General features: G+C 31.1%; 1 protein-coding gene across 9 annotated transcripts in view; it reads right to left on the bottom strand.

Moving 5' to 3' along the window:
- Positions 1-3,186: 3,186 nt before the first annotated feature.
- The window catches only part of LOC127735722 (exocyst complex component 4-like), a 58,448-nt gene continuing 45,769 nt past the window's right edge, over positions 3,187-15,865 (bottom strand). For all 9 annotated transcript variants that reach the window (XM_052245991.1, XM_052245994.1, XM_052245992.1 and 6 more), the window contains 9 exons: positions 15,459-15,540; positions 14,611-14,818; positions 13,245-13,334; positions 11,860-11,891; positions 10,562-10,676; positions 9,350-9,468; positions 8,038-8,133; positions 6,746-6,857; positions 3,187-3,832 (listed from right to left, as the gene is read on the bottom strand). In XM_052245991.1, the coding sequence (XP_052101951.1) occupies positions 3,659-3,832; positions 6,746-6,857; positions 8,038-8,133; positions 9,350-9,468; positions 10,562-10,676; positions 11,860-11,891; positions 13,245-13,334; positions 14,611-14,818; positions 15,459-15,540 (1,028 nt within the window). In that variant the 3' untranslated portion in view covers positions 3,187-3,658. The remainder of the gene's footprint in view (positions 3,833-6,745; positions 6,858-8,037; positions 8,134-9,349; positions 9,469-10,561; positions 10,677-11,859; positions 11,892-13,244; positions 13,335-14,610; positions 14,819-15,458; positions 15,541-15,865) is intronic.

The following is a 15,865-nucleotide window of genomic DNA, read 5'->3' as shown; positions in this document are numbered from 1 at the left end:
ACTAAATAGGGTTAGCCATGCGTGCATGGCTAAGGGGGTGAGTTAGTTCATACTGAAATGATAGTGAAAGTAAAATCAACCTTAGCCATGCGCGCATGGCTAACCCTATTTAGTTGGGTTAGTTTTCATCATACATTTCTAATCAATTTTCCAGAATTCAAAATTTATTCCAGATTCAAATAATTCCTTGTTTTAATACCCATCTTTGTGTTGTCCCATCCTTATTTCCAACCATCCATTGAAATATCCCCTACCTTTTTTTTAGTAACTACAATCCACACAAAGTGACGAACTTTCTACAATTCTATATCCAGTTTTTAAGTGAGGATGCTTTACTGTATGATAAATTTTCACATTCTTTGATCATCAACTTCATGTTTACTGGACACTTAAGGTCAAGGAACAGTAAATGGGCTATGTCACAGATTTTGGTAAAATTTTGCATATAACTTGGACTCGTTGAATTATATCTGAAAATCGAAAAATAATACCTTTATCTTGTTTATTTTCTGAAATATTACTGATTGAAATTCTTTCAAAATAGATGAACATTTGTATAGGAAGCACGTGAAATCGAAGAAAAACGTTCATAAATTTACCTTAAAATCATCATGTTTTAAATTTTTACTATTTAGATTTTTCTTAAAAGACTATATGTTGTTGAGACACAAATTTTTGTTTTAATGATATAAAATAATCATATGGTCATTGACTTCGTTTTTTGTGTATTAACCAATCCGTTACCTTGAATGTAGTGAAAAACGTCAAAAATAGACGTTTTACAGTCTGCAACACGATGACGTTATAATTATTTCAACGTTTTTTTATATTTGTTCACCTAGTACACCACTTTGATTGATGTATACCGTAAAAATGAAGTCAGTGACCCTATTATTATTTTACACCATTAAAACAGAAATTCATGTGCTTTCTATAAAAATGGGCACCTATTTTGAAAGAATTCAATCCGTAAAATTTCAGAAAAAAAATTTGTAAGGGTTCCGCAGAACCCAGTGTCTCGCCTACTTTTGCTGTTGTCTATGTTTTCAGTGTGATAGGGGAATGTACATAATAGATTTACAGTTTATGAATCTAATAAATGTTTTAAAAACTTCAACTGCAGACTGTATGTAATGTTAACTGGAAGAAAAACTAAGTCCATTTATAAGTAATATACAGAAAAACTGGAAATAAATTTTTACAAAATTTCCATCTAGATACTAGCTTTTGATCATAAACAAGCTTCTGTTCAGTTTTGGTACAAATCCAGGATAGTTTAAGAAAGTTATTAAAATTTTTAAAACTTTAACCACAGAGCGAATGTAATGTTAACTGGCAGAAAAACTAAGTCCATTTATAAGTAAAATACAGATAAACATGATTTTTTTTTAAACAAAATTTCTTCTGAATACTATCTTATGATCATAAACAAGCTTCTGTCCAAGTTTGGTAGAAATCCAGGATATTTTAAGAAAGTTATTAAAATTTCAAAAACTTTAACCACAGAGTGAATATTTGTGGACGCCGACGACGACACCGACAACGGAATGTAGGATCGCTATGTCTGGCTTTTGCAACAAAAGTCGCAGGCTCGACAAAAAAGAGGTAAAGGCATTATCTTTCGATTTTCAGATACAGTTCAATGATCTAAAGGTGTATGCAAAATTTTGAGAAAATCTGTGACATAGCCCATTTACTGTAACTTGACCTTAAATGTTTCTACACTAGCCATGTATGAAATTGTCATCTAATGACCTAGGAATTAGAGCTACCTGAAACTTGGTATCAGGCTTCATGTGAGCCTGCTGTACCATGTGTTGCCTGTTTAATCCACTGCTAATCAACTTCCTGTTTACCTAATACTTAAACTGGGGCTATCAATTGTGAGCAATAACTCATGGTTCAACTTTTAATCTTTCATGATTTTGAAAGCTAAGTTTAGTAATCAGCAGTCAAATTTTATAATGAAGTTGTTGATGGGTATTTGTCTTTTTCTTCAGTTAACCTCTTAAAAGTTATTTTGCCTTCAATAACTTCAGGTTATACCGAGAAAAATGACATTTCGTAACCTCTTAAAATTTAAACCTTTCCCAGCTATTACAGTATTAACCACATGATTACTATGTTTGATTGTACACTTGAATTTGAATTCTAAATTCTTACCAAGTTGGAGAAGTTAACAGATGTCAGATAAACAGGACTTGAGTAGAAAAGTTTGTTCCAAGGAGGAAATCAGGGCCCTGAACTCTAAAGTAGCGTTATATTAATCAGTAATCTGTCATCAGAAGCCATTATTCCACAACAGGAAATTATTAGTGATGTTACGCAGATGAGGACCATAGCTAATGTACATGAAAGTCTGGTATTTATTTGTATTACTTAGGCCATGAAAAGTAATTCTTAAAGTCTCACCTTAAAGCAAAGACCAAAAAAATTGGTAGAATAATATTCCTATGGTTAACATTTTAATGAATATATATGCCAACTTTTTCGTAAAAGATTATCTGTGAGCAATAAAAGAGGAAGTTGAAGTACAGAACAAAATGGCCAAAATCAAAACTATGACAAGACAAATAACAAATCAGTCCATAAATTATTACACATAGTACTAGTGGTTGAGGAACATGAACCCAACAATCAAAGTGTAAGTGAGTACTAAAGGGTAAAGATTGCTTTCATTTTGCAATATGAACTTAAGATTAAATATAATGGAATAATTTGAATAAGAGTAATCTAAGTTATCTTCCTTTGTTCATGATTGCATGATTGTAGTTGAACCAACATATAAATTTATATGCCATGCACAACTTATGTAATTTATTATTATGTTTTTTTCACCACTGAGGTTATACGCATAGAAATCAATTTGAAACTTAAATATCTGAGTAATGTTATGAATAAGTTACATGACATGTGTCTGGTTAGGTACTCAACAATGTTATCCTAACTACGCTATGGTGTTTAAGCTCTCGAAGGTAGAGATGAGGCCTGGAAATAAAACTCAAGGCAGTGACAATTGGGGTTAGATTGCATGAAAAATGTGATAATACTCATGCACTTGTTAAGGATAAACAGCTTGAGTTCCATCAGTAGAATCCATCACATTACCCATGACTAGCAAATATCTGGTCTTGCTCTGTGAGGTACATGTAGCTCAAAAATAGTCTCTAACATATGAAAAGAACATTGTTATTTATCTCAATTTTATATATATAAACATACAATCAACATCAATATATCACAAATTAAACAAAATAATATTGCACTGTTTAAAAGGATGAATAACTTTTTCATCAATTCTATTCATAGATAGTAATCATGATTATATATGTTTGCTAAATAAATACTGCAATGTTTTTAAAGTGGCGTTTTGTAATTATTTATCTTCGCATATCAATGTTCAAAAAGCTTGTATTTAATGCTTGTCAATTATGTAGGCTGATTTAGTCCATAAAGTTAACATTTTTGGGAAACATGGAACAGTTACAATAATATGCAACATTGTAAATCATTCGCACATAAGCAAATATTATGAATTTTTTTTTCTCAAAAAAACTGTTGTATTCATATACTGCTGGATCATAACTCCATGATGACTTTTATATCACAATAAAACAATACATGCTCGTAGTTATCCAGTTCTAAATGGATATGATTATTATGCAGATGAACCATTCTGTGTTTTGTTCATGACTTCCTCAAGTTTATGTAACAATGTGTCTAGATTGGCTGGTTTAATGTGTGGATGGCTTTTCTGGTATAACTGGAACAGTGAGACATATTCTGTATAGGAATAATCTGGTCCTTTCTCCACAATCAATGACAGCACATCCTATAAAAAGACAAGCATGAATCAAAGTGATTGTAAGCACTGTAGGGTAAATTGCTTTAATTTATCAGTGGAAAGTGAAATTAAATATTGCATTGTATAAAGCATTGGTTGTAAGTGATTCAGGTGGCAGGTACCAGTTTTGGTGTACCAGAACATATGTCCCACGCAGAAATTTTGTTATAGTTAAGCAATGAGGTAAATAATTGCATCATGTGGACTGAAAAAATAAATGAATGTAAATTCTAGGCTATTATACTACATAAGTAAGTAGTTGCATAGACAGGTTGGGGATTTCCTTCACATATGGGTCCAATCAGAAGTCAAAATTGTGGTCTCCTCTCTTGACGGCATCCAATCAAAGTGGGGAAAAAATTCAGTTTTATGTAAACAAAAATATCTTGAGATTTTGATGGTAAGGATAGGTGCGGACAAGGCTCTAATTCATTAAATATCATTTATCTCTTGAATTTTGCCTAAAATTCTTGTCTGACATTAGCAGGATTCTGAAGGTGAGGATTAGATTTGTATCAGAGCATCACATTTTTTGCCTTATTTGCAATGCATTTATAAATTTTCAAATCTCCATGCTGGACAGACACCCAAATTTAAAGGTTTTCTATATATTCACATAAGCATGTACACATCTTAGTTACTCGAAACCATAAATTTTACTTGTATATAAGTTTGAATGATTTTTCAAGAAAATTAAATCATAAATCAATGAAATTCTAAAGATTTATTGTAAAATAACTGGTTTCTGCCACCTCAACTACAATTCTCGACAAAGGAAGATAACTCCATTTTTTTAAGATGACTTTAACAATGACATCATTGATATTTTTAGAACAGATATTAGATTCCTGCACCTTGCAAAAGTTATGCAATTTTCTTGACAAGTATAACATCATTTTGTGACTTGAATATATGAGCATATATTTCATTGATAAATTTCTGGAATAGTTCATGGATGGGATGTATAGAATGTTATGATCAATGCACTATATTTTGTGTATCTCAAAGGTAGTGATAAACCTTGGAAGATTTAGATATCAAGTCAGTACCATAGGGTTTTGATTGCATTTCATGCAATCTTTACCCAAAAACTATCATTTAAAGTCCCAATATCCTAACTAACTTGGAATTTTTGTCAACCATTCAAATCTTTTTCTGTATAAATTATGCAGATTTATTTTCTTTTAAAGTACTTAAATACTTTGGACGTATCTATATATTTTAAAACACTTAATATTTAGCTAATTTCTCCTGTTATGAAATTAGCTAGCAACAGGATAGCCATGGTAGCCATCAGAGAGGGCCCTGCAGAATGTTAATAAGTAAATTGTGATGAAATTAGGGTTATTCAATGCACATGTATAAGATTCAAGATTCAAGATTTTATTGACCAATCATGGACCCTCAAAGGGCATATACTCAAAATTTGAAAATTTCACAATGATTATCATAGAATAGAAAATTATCAAAGATATATTGCTAGTGCACAAATAAATGTACAAAAAGAGGCAAACAAAAATATGTATTGTATATTGTGTATCATGGAATTTGATATAGTTAATAATTAGCGTATAATTAAATTGGAAGGTTTTCTAAGATATGCTCCCTTATTTTCAATGTAATTTTTATATCTTCCATAGTCATTAATCATATAAATCTGTTAAGACATACAAAGTTAGGAAAAGCTGTCCATTCTGTGGTAATAAAGTCAATCAAAAATTTTCTTCGCTAAAAAGAGAACATTATAAGAGGAAATGAATTTCCACCTCGACATCATAAGAGAAACATCTGTCACATATTCATTCTTCATAAGGCACACTTAGTTAAGTGTATCGCCCAGTATCAACCTTTAACTTGTAGTTACTTAATCTGAACTTTGTATAGTTTTTTTCTTTTTCTTTTTTGAAGTCTTGTATAACAACAGGCATGTCTAAGTTCAACTACTGTGAAAGTGCTTTTATTCGGGGGTTTTAATTTTCGTGGTTTGAGCAAAAGTTACATGTTCGTGGGTTGTTAAATTCGTGGATTTTAGTTTTCTGAAGAAAAAAAATAAGGAATTTGGAGCAATCAGAAATGAAGATTCTTTATAATAATCATATGTAGTTTTATATGATTTGTGGACATTGAAAAATTAGGTGTTTTTTTTCACTTACTTGTTCCGTCTTTCATAACTGACAACATTCAACAAATTTTTAATAAAATAATTGCTTTCAGAAATATGCTAAGCTGATTCATAAATGACAAATTTATCTCGATTGAAGGAAACTGCAAAGTAAACATTTGAATTGTTGCTCACGTGTAACAAAGTGATGACACTAATTAACCAGAGATCGAATGATTAACAGATTAAAAATCATCAAAGGTGTTAATTGTTTCATAAACATGTTACTTAAAAAAAAGGCTACATAAACAAATTCATAAATATATTTTGAATTGTAGAATTAGTTTTAATTCCAACATGAAATATTTTTTTTCCTATGAGAATTTTGAGTAGATAACATGAACACTTCATCATAGCATATCATTACCGGAAATTTGACTTTCATCGATCGAAACAAAAATTTATGCGGATTAAAAGGTTCAAAGTTGTACAGTTTAGGTTTTTAAAGATTACATGGATAAAAGCCTGCCTGCAGTTGTATATAAAAAAAAAATAGTTCATAGTGCGTTTGGCGATATTCGATGTGTTATTAGTAACAGTGACCTTGAACTTTGATCTATCGACATAAAATCAATAGGCTTCTGTCCCTTTCCATTATCTACACAATGTATATTTTTTAATCAAATCAAACAAGGGTTATTCGAGTTACCATCTTGACAGAAAGATAGGACAGATGAGCAATGCCATTACTGCCGGTATATACTTCTGATTTTTTTTTAAGCGGCATAAAAAGCACTTACATCAGGGTTCATATAAAGGAGCTCATAATACTGTCTTGCATGATCCAGGTCTGTTTCTCTAGCCATTGTAATGTTGGTCAGGTTTTGTTGTATGGCAAATAAATTTCTACACCTAAAATATTAAATCCAATGAATAATTTCAGAAAACTTTCCTCTTGCATTTTAAACATGGATATAAGCTTTTGATCACATTAATTCACAGATGCAGGCATTACAACTATTTAGTATCTATTTTCTTTATTTTCCTGCCCAGGCATTAGCTATGAGTATCTTGACAAAGATGACTTTGTGAAATTTTGGAAATAAAATTATAACAAAAGACTTGTAGGTTTCTATATCATACTAGATGCATATGAATAATACTGATTTTGCAATGAAATATTCCTGAGAGGAGACATAATTCAAAAATGTGTGGTCCAAGAAAGCTCTGTTATTGTAGAGAAAGGAAACTGATGAATGATTTATTCAATTTGTTCCATATATATATAGCAAAATTTGCAAGGTTCAATATATTTTCAATATTGAAAGTCGTCTTGTAAAGTTTTCTTTTGAATCATTGTCTGTAATTTCATTTACCTTGTGTTCAGTTGCTTAAAAAAATTTAAATTGGTCAGACAAATAGCATATCCAGTATTTTTGTTCCCTAAAAATTTCTACATAATTTGGTAACTGGTTGAGGACCACACTAATTAAATATATTCAGGATCAAGACTTCCTTCTTGTCAAATTTTCCCCAAAATATTCCTATATAATGAAATTCAGAATATGACATAAGAAAAACACAAAAAGAAAACATCGCTAATTTGGTTTGGCCTTTAAAATGAGGAAATTTAAACTCTGCAAAATATACCACTTAACAGTATCCATCTCAAAAAAATATTTTAACTCACAAAATGTCTGACAACAAAATCAACATAAATTTTAAAACAAAGAAAAAACTGTTAAGATCATTTCATCACACAAATACATCCAAATATAGAATATAAGAATTCCTTTATATGGATATTGTAAAATATCAATTTGCAGAAACCTGTTTATCAGTATCATTATTAAAAAAACAGTGCACTGGAATAATCAGTGTGTGATAATGTTTGTCAGTTACAATTTAAAGATCATTGGTTGACCCTTGGGTTTCTTCTACTAAATGAACTGAGCATCATCAAAATAAGCAAAAATGTGCAAATGCACATAGTGAAAATAAATTCCATGAAAAACAGAAAAAAAAACCTCTCCACAAGCACTACAAAAAATCCAATACCCTAAAAAATATTTCACTATTATTTACAACTTACATTTTCTTTATACCATTCTCATTTATCTTTTTCAAGTACTGTATACTACTCATTAAAATGGATGAAACTAAAAATCCAAGACTTTCAAATATATATCTGCAATAACAAACATATTATTACTTCATGAGAATGTTAGTGTTATTGGTTGCTGACTGCCATATTTGTTGTTCATTTCTTTTTTATCATAAATCAGGCTCTTGTTTTTTTTTGCTTTAATTATTTCACATTTTGTCATGCAGGGGCCTTTTATAGTTTATTATATATATGGTATGAGTTTTGTATATTGTTGAAGCTGTACAGGGACCTCTAGTTGCTCAAATCCACATCATTTGGTTTCTGGTGGACTGATGGATAGTTGTCTCAAGGGCAATCATACAGCATTTCCATCTTGTTATAAGGCCACCTTTAAAAATTATTTGATGTTGCCTACCCATGCCTCAAGGGGTTTGGTAGGTAGGTAGGGATTTTATTTTTTTATGGCCAACAACATAAGTTACAAGTTTTAGACAAGAAAACAATGTTAGAGCAGGAAAAAAATATTTGAAAAAAAAAATTTGAAACAATTTGTGTCATATCATTTCAGCAAAATGTTAAGCAGTTTGGCAAATGCATAAAAAAAGAATAATCTTATCTATAAATACTCAATCATTTCTTTCTATCTATAGCCACAGTGGTTATGTCATTTAGAGGGAACATAAAACAACATTTTGACACAAAACATCTTAAGTATCATTCAAGTCAAGTTTCATTCACTATTTATTGTTCTGGTGATGACTATATCCACTGCTTGTATGAGAGTAGCAAGACAAAAGAAATATAACTGGTGCCTAATGAACTAAGCTTTCAAGAAATATGTCAGAAATGTATACACTGTTTATAAACACAACCTGACACTATAATGATATGCAATCATAAGGTTTCTTTCAAAGAAAAACTGTCATTTTATTTTCATATGAAAATAAAAACCTTTAGTTCACAAGTTAAAAAAATCCTGTAATTTCACTCTGTGATGATTTAAAACAACAGGTGTATATTATGCAACATCATAAAGAATGCTTAGAAAAAGATGTAGTTCCTTGCAAGTTCTACTTTATTTAAACTAAGTCAATGTAATAAAAAGAATAACTAATCCAAGAATTCAAATATAAAAAAATATTCAACATGTGACTTAAGAGATGTGATCAATAACTCATGTGCTGGGTTTATTCATAAATTATTGTGTTGTTCCCTCACTTTTTGCATATTTATCAATATCTGCATTCTTGGATAAGTTTTCCTATAACCTCAGATAATAAACCCATTTTAAACTTACTTAAATTTTTGTGGTTGTAAGCTCTGAACCAACATTTCTTCCATTGCAGATAAATCTTTATTTAGTTTAAGTACATTTGAATCTGGATCAAGATCATCTATAGGACCAGCATAATTTGACTGAAAAAAAAATCAGTTGAAAATAGAATCTGTTCATTAACTAACGGTTATTGATTCCCATACTATTTTCTTTCAAGCTATAAATTTTTAAATATTGAGAACATCCACTTTGACTAAACCATGCCTGCAATCTAAAATTTTAAAACTTTGAATTAGATGCAATAATGTATAGTAAACCAAATCTGACCTGGCATGGAATCTTTGTCTAGAATTCCAGGCATGCATGCAATACAATAGTAAATAAATCATAATATCATACCTTACATATATGATAAACATTTCTATTGGGTAAGACATTATCATGTGACATGGAATTATTCAGTTATTTTTCATTTTAATGCAAGGAAGGATTATTACCCTAGAAATTAACAGCCAGTGATGAATAACCCTTTTATTCACCAGTGAATAAATTTGAACTTCTTGATTTGTGCATGAATTGTCTCCCATCAAAATGATGTATCAGGCATATGTTAACAAAATGGCAAAAGACATCAAGTGACAATGAAACAAAGCTTGGAAATTTATCTAGTGCCAAGGATATCTTTCGTAAATAGCCCTTTTCAGGGCCATCAATATTTTACAGAAAGAGTCTACTTATGTTGTACATATGAGAAATTCTAGGACATAAATAATTATATAACGTAAGTGTTTTGACAATCTGTTACTACAGTTAATGTAAGTGCTTTTTCAATGGTTCAAAAGCCATCTACTATAAGTTTGGTATAATTTCACAATTGTGGCCCCTTAAAAGAAATGAATATTCACCTTTTTTATGGGCTATAATTGTATACTGTGGATTCATTTATTTTCGTGGGTATCAATTTTCGTGGATTGAAGAAAACTTGCATGTTCGTTGATATTTGATTTCGTGGTTTTGCCAATCTCTGTATACAAAGCCTATTGAAAATATGATATTCGTTGAACATTTGAATTCATGGTTCACCTGTACCCACGAAACCAACGAAAATTGGTATCCAACGAATAATAATGAATCCACAGTTATATACTTTAGATGCTTGGTATGCTCAGTAAAACATCCATGCAGTCCAAATATAAGAATATAGATATAATATAGAAGTTTATAATGTTATACCTGTTTTGCCACTGGTAACAGGAAGTAGAAACAATGAACTCTGACCTCCAAATGCAACAACAGCAAACAAATTTCAGCTAAGTCTTGGAAATCTTTAACTAACATTTTAAGTGATCTGAAATATTCAAAGGTGCAAACATAAAATGAATTAATGACTAATATTTTGGGTCAATACAAAACAATCTAGATACAACAACGATGAAATAAAATATGCAAGAAAAAATGCATTAACAATAACTAAATTTTTCCCAGTGGAAATTCAAGTAGTAAAATAACCAATCTCTGTTCTTAGTTCTACCCTTGTGTCAGTTTTTATTGAGGAGTTTAATAGAAATTAATGGAAACTTATGTGCATAGTGTTTTGTATTCTGAATCATGGTCCTTCCCTTTGCATATATCACCCTGCTTAGTAGCTCTGTACTTTTTGTATCACTGCTTTGAAACCTGAGCAGAACTTATAAGCTATGTCACAATGTTTAAGCTGAAGTTATCAGCGATGTCACAATATATGTGCAGAAATTATCAAGCATACTTTTGACAAGCGTAAAATTGTCTAAGGGTGGGGGAAAAGACCAGAAATAGCATTATAACAGATTATCTGGGCTTTTAGCTGATATCAAAGTGCAGAAAACCTAATAGTCTTCACTAATTGAACTTGATCGTCTCATAATTGTTAGATCACTTGTCGACATCTACCTGAAAACCCATTGTTTCCTTCTACTACTCTTTCTTTCGACTTAATTTAAGACAATAACCATCAAAGCATACACAAAATAATATTGAAAGCCATGGAATGAAGCAATTTTGTAAATTATTACAAGGTATGCTATGTGTACCCTCATTCATGCAATAATAGTATTGACTAAAACAGGAGAATTCTAATGAGAAAGAAGTCAAAAAATAGAACATTAACTCATCAAAAAAGATTTCAAAATCGAATGTTAAAAGTACTTACTCCAAAGACTTATAGCTAATGTTTACAGTACTCAATCCAGTGACTTACAGCTAAAGTTAACAGTACTTTCTCCTGTGACTAACATCTAATGTTTACAGTTCCTACTCAAGTGACTTATGGTTAATGTTAATTGTACTTTCTCCAGTATATAATGTTATAAGTACTTACTCCAGTGACTTATAGCTAATGTTATAAGTACTTACTCCAGTGACTTATAGCTAATGTTATCAGTACTTACTCCAGTGACTTATAGCTAATGTTATCAGTACTTACTCCATTGACTTATAGCTAATGTTATCAGTACTTACTCCATTGACTTATAGCTAATATTATCAGTACTTACTCTAGTGACTTATCAGACACAGGTGGGTATTCCTGAAAATATAGAAAAAATAGGCTGCATTCTTAAAAGATTATGTGTATTCAGATATTTTTGTGGGTACTCATTTTTGTTGATAAAGGTTTTTTTTTGCATTTTGTTGACACCTTCTTTTATGGTTTCATCAAATTCTGCATACCTGCCTAAAGTTTGTATTTTACCCAAAACCTAACTTAATGGTTCACCTATACCCATGAACTATGAATATAAGTATTAAACAATACTGTATCCACAGTTTAACATATCCAAACAAGAATATGATCTATCCACAGCATCATCATAAACTTCCTTGACCATGACCTGATATGGGACGGACAAACAGATGGACGGATGCACTGACCAGAAAACTAAATGCTCCTCTTCTATAGTAGATGGGGTATAAAAATTTGTTTTCTCAAAAAGTACTTCTCTGAAATATATCAACAGCAAAATAAAGAACTTATTCAATATTAACTTTTCTGACATACCATGTTTTCTCCTCTCAATTAATATATTATTAATCATATGGTCAGTAAATTGCAGAAAATTTGGACGTAACAGGCTACACTCAGCCTTAAATATACATAAAAAGGATAACAGGCTACACTCAGCCTTAAATATACATACAAAGGATAACAGGCTACACTCAGCCTTAAATATACATACAAAGGATAACAGGCTACACTCAGCCTTAAATATACATACAAAGGATAACAGGCTACACTCAGCCTTAAATATACATACAAAGGATAACAGGCTACACTCAGCCTTAAATATACATACAAAGGATAACAGGCTACACTCAGCCTTAAACATACACAAAAAGGATAACAGGAATTACCAAAAATACAACAGACCATACCATCCATAAATATTCAACAATTCCAAGAAAACAGACATACAAACAGTACAACAGACCATTACACCCATAAATATTCAACACCTCCAAGAAAACAGACATTGCTCGTTGTTGAAGGCCGTACAGTGACCTATAGTTGTTAATTTCTGTGTAATTTGGTCTCTTGTGGAGAGTTGTCTCATTGGCAAGCATACCACATCTTCTTATTTTTATATATACAAACAAAGACAAATAACAACAAACAACTAACGATCCAGAAAGCTAAACTTGGTACAGGCACAAAATGTTGGGTTAAACCAGTTTTACATGGACATAAACCTCCCCCTCTGTGCCATATACATCAGGACAGAGCATTTTGGGGACATTGCTCCTTTATTTGGATTCTAATGAATGCTTGAAAAACATTAAATGAGAATAATAATTTTTCGCCATGAGCAAGGAGCATTTGATATCATAACATATGATAGAGCAATGATAAACATATAATAGTACCAGTAAATACTTTACTTACCCTGGTGGATAATTCTATTGAACTCATGGAGGTGGGTGATCTGGCTGATAGTAACTGGCAAAACTGTCTCAATCTTCCAGCAAACCATTCCTGTTCAAAAGAAATTTTCAAAATGATATTTATTGGTGGATGTCAACATGTGTCATTGCTCTTTCTTTTTGCTCCTAATGTACTTCATTTGTTGACTATCTTGATACAGATCATATCAAACAAAATAGTGCTGTTGCATATTGATAATTATCCTGTTATTTTCTAAAATAGTAACAAAATAAATGGGGAATGTGTCCATGGGACACAGATGATGCCCCCGCTTGCATATAACGTTATAAAGGGATATAACTCAAGAACTGTTAAAGTGACAACCCAAATTTGTACTTGATTTGAGTTTTGTGGTAATAAGCATTGTGCATATGTTTCATAACATTTGGTTGAGGCAAACTAAAGTTAGAGAACAGAAACAAATATTTCAGGAATTTTTCCATTTGTAAAGGGGCATAACTCTAGAACGGTAACAGTGACACCACCAAAATTCAAACTTGATCTGAGTTTTGTGGTAATAAGCATTGTGTAAAAGTTTCATAACATTTGGTTGAGGCGAACTAAAGTTAGAGAACAGAAACGAAAAATTCAGCAATTTTTCCATTTGTAAAGTGGCATAACTCTAGAATGGTAAAAGTGACGCCACCAAATTTGAAACTTGATTTGTGTTTTGTGGTAACAAGCATTGTATATAAGTTTCATAACATTTTGTTGAGGCAAACTAAAGTAAGAGAACAGAAACCAAAAATTCAGTAATTTTTGCATTTGTAAAGGGGCATAACTCTAGAACGGTACAAGTGACGTCACCAAAATTCAAACTTGACGTTTGTTTTGTGGTAATAAGCATTGTGTATAAGTTTCATAACATTTGGTTGAGGCAAACGTAAGTGAGAGAACGGAAATGAAAATTTCAGCAATTTTTCCATTTGTAAAGGGCATAACTATAGAATGGTAAAAGTGATGCCACCAAAATTCAAACTTGATCTGTGTTTTGTGGTAATAAGCATTGTGTATATGTTTCATAACATTTGGTTGAGGCAAACTAAAATTAGAGAACGGAAACTAATTTTGGGACGTACGGACGGACAAGGGTAAAACTTAATACCCCATCCACTATGGCGGGGGCATAAAAAGTACTGTTAATTTATTAACATTTTCTTTTCTCAGATGATTATCATTTATTGATTTCCATTGAGTGAATTATTATTAAATATTAGAAACAGTAAACAATAGTATTATTATTCAATCAATCTTTTCGGTGTTCCCTATTAGATGAGAATCTAAGATTTACTTTTCATGGCCTACATACCGTAATACAATTACATACCAGACTTTCATGAACATTAGCTATGGTCCTCATTTGTGTAACATCTGTAATAATTTCCTGCTGTGGAATAATGGCCTCTGATGATAAATTACTGATCAATATTAACGCTTCTTTAGAGTTCAGGGTCCTGATTTCCTCCTCAGAACAAAGTTTTTTACTCAAGTCCTGTCTCTCTGACATCTGTAAACTTCTCCAACTTGGTAAGGATCTGTAATTCAAATTCAAGTGTAGAATCAAAGACAAAAAACATGTGGTTAATACTGTAATACTACTTAGAAAGGTTACAAAATTCCTGTCATAATCTCAATTTAACCTGCAGTTATTGAAGGCAAAATAACTTTTATGATGTAAACTGAACAAGACCAATACCTATCAATGACTTCATAAAACTTTGACTGCTGTTTAGTTAACTTAGATTTCAAATTCATAAAAGATTAAAAGTTCAGCTGTGAGCTATCATCCACTCATGATACCCTCTATAAGTATTGGGTAAGGAGGAAGTTGATGAGCAATGGATTAAATAGGCATAACACGGTATAACATGCTCACACGAAGCTTGATACCAGATTTCAATGTACTCTGATTTGTAGCTCCTAGGGATAATTTGATTAAAATTTCATACATGGCCATTTAGGGTTAAGAAAATTTAAGTATGCAGTTATCATGAAGTTTGATACCAAATGTCAGGAAACTCTGATTTATAATTACTGATAAAATTGTAAGCAATATTTCATAGGACAAACAGACAGACTGACAAGACATCTCAAACAGGTATAAACTGTATACAAGCTATGAGTGGGGATAATAAAATGTTCCATCAAACATCTGACCTTACAGAATATACATACCTGAGAAATCTACTGATATCTTCATCTTTAGCCCATGTAGCACTAATGACTCTCTTTTCATCAGATTCTATTTGTACTATCCCTATTGAGAAAAATAATAACTTACAATAACATGATTAGATAATAGTAATGCTAGTGTTCTCCTTATCTTTCATTCAAATGAAATAAATTTCTGGAGATCACCAACTTTATGTTCAAATCTAACCCATACATGTGACAGAAAATTATTGTAATTCTGTCACAAATCTTCAGGGTTCATCATAATTTACTTTTGACAAACAAATGATTCATTATTTATATTGTTTACAGATAATGCTATTAAGAATTTCAAATTTTGTTATCAAAATATTTCACCAAATTGTCAAACACTGACACAAAAATATGAGTCTCACTAACAAATACTGTAA

This window comes from Mytilus californianus, unplaced genomic scaffold (genome assembly GCF_021869535.1).
Source record: "Mytilus californianus isolate M0D057914Y unplaced genomic scaffold, xbMytCali1.0.p SCAF_3, whole genome shotgun sequence".
Lineage (NCBI taxonomy): Eukaryota > Metazoa > Mollusca > Bivalvia > Mytilida > Mytilidae > Mytilus > Mytilus californianus.
Note: the sequence above shows the minus strand (reverse complement) of the source record. Positions and strands in the feature narration are given on the sequence as shown.